The sequence below is a fragment of the Ursus americanus genome, chromosome 17, assembly GCF_024610735.1.
Source record: "Ursus americanus isolate L20-20 chromosome 17, mUrsAme1.1.p, whole genome shotgun sequence".
In the NCBI taxonomy this organism is placed as follows: domain Eukaryota; kingdom Metazoa; phylum Chordata; class Mammalia; order Carnivora; family Ursidae; genus Ursus; species Ursus americanus.
In genome coordinates, this window is record NC_142143.1 from 57,108,457 (window position 1) to 57,110,103 (window position 1,647).

At 36.8% G+C, this 1,647-nt stretch overlaps 1 protein-coding gene across 1 annotated transcript; it reads right to left on the bottom strand.

The window, feature by feature from the left end:
* Positions 1 to 711: 711 nt before the first annotated feature.
* Positions 712 to 1,647, bottom strand: LOC123787327 (olfactory receptor 6C2-like). Its single transcript, XM_045789972.2, has one exon. It carries the CDS (start codon positions 1,645 to 1,647, stop codon positions 712 to 714), a length of 936 nt encoding a protein of 311 aa, XP_045645928.2.

Below are 1,647 nucleotides of genomic sequence, written 5' to 3' on the forward strand. Positions count from 1 at the left end.
TGCAGTTATTGTGTCATTGCAAGTACTCTCACCACATTAATCCTGAGACTTTCAGCCTAACCCTTTGTGATCCGTGATGCAGTCTCCTGAGCTCACCCTCTAGTCTACGCTCACTTCAGCACCCGTAAGTCAGCTTATTATTGCTCCACTTTTATATGAGCCTTTATTTCTGACACCTCCTGTTACAGCTTTGCAATGATTTCAGCTATAGATTTAAGAGAATATTTATTACATTTTATCCAGTGTTTCTGTGTGTTCATTGTAGTGAAATTCCATCTATTTGTTCAATATTGGAGGTGCTATTATTATTCTTTTTCACATGTATTTTAAATTATGTGATTATTCATCATTTTAGACATTTTACCTAAAATTACTCTTATTACACGTGTTTAGATATCATTATTGTGTATATTGAAGAGCTACAAACAATTTACCCTATCTTTTCCTGAGGAATAACCCTTCTAATGTAATAATATTATGAAGTCAATTTCTCTTCAGATTGGGTTTTAGAAATTGATATGCAAAACTATCAAATATTGGGTTGAAAATCAAAATGCGAGAGTGGCATGAGCAGGGCTCATTGGAAGGTAGGTTAAAGAAGTGTTGAGAAAATTAATGTAACCGAAGCATGTATTATTAAAAAGCAAGAATACAGACTTCCAAAATACATTTATTCTTGTTTTTGAGATGTTTTAAAAATAATATTTCCTTTTACTTAATTGAGAGCAAGGCAATTCTTTTGATCGAGTCCTCAAAGGCTTTCTTAACTTGATTGTTTCTCAAGGTATAAATAAATGGGTTCAATGTAGGTGAAATAGAAAAAATGAGCAGTGAAACCACTTTATTAATGGTCACTTTTTCCTTTGATGTAGGATTCATATAGATGAAAATGCATGTGCCATAGGTGATGGAAACCACAATCATGTGGGAAGAACAGGTGGAAAAGGCCTTTTTTCTTTGTTGAACGGAAGGGAATCTAAAAATTGTCTTGATGATGTAGGCATATGACAGAACCACACAAGTAAGCGTCATATTCAGGGTCAGCACAGCACAGATTATAACTGTCCATTCCATGAACCATGTATCTGAACATGAGATTTTCACTAGGGGAAATGCATCACAGCCAAAATGATCAATTATGTTAGAGTCACAAAATTTTAGGTTTAAGCCCAGGCTAAGTGGTGGGATTATTATACATAAGCCAGCCATCCAACAACAGATGACGAGAATCCTGCAGACGCTGCTGCTCATGATGGTTACATAATGCAAGGGTTTGCAGATGGCCACGTAGCAGTCATAGGACATGGCGGCCAACAGAAAAAACTCCGATACTCCACAGAGGTCCGTAAAAAACACTTGGATGACACAAGCATTATAGGTAATGACTCTGTCACCTGTTGCTATGCTATACAAATATCTGGGAATAATGGCAGATATCAATGAGATCTCCAAGAAGGAGAAATGTTTTAAGAAAAAGTACATGGGTGTTTTAAGGTGGGGATCCACAAAAGTGAGGATGATGATGGTCAGGTTTCCAGTTACACTCAGTGTGTAGGTGAGAAATAGAAAGATAAAAACCAGAACTTGCAGCTCAGGGTCATCCGTCAGGCCCAGCAGAATGAATGTTGTTACTGTACCGTTTCTCAT

Bases quoted from the DNA above. Each gene is read 5' to 3' on its own strand.
- LOC123787327 (XM_045789972.2), bottom strand. From the start codon at position 1,647: ATGAGAAACGGTACAGTAACAACATTCATTCTGCTGGGCCTGACGGAT.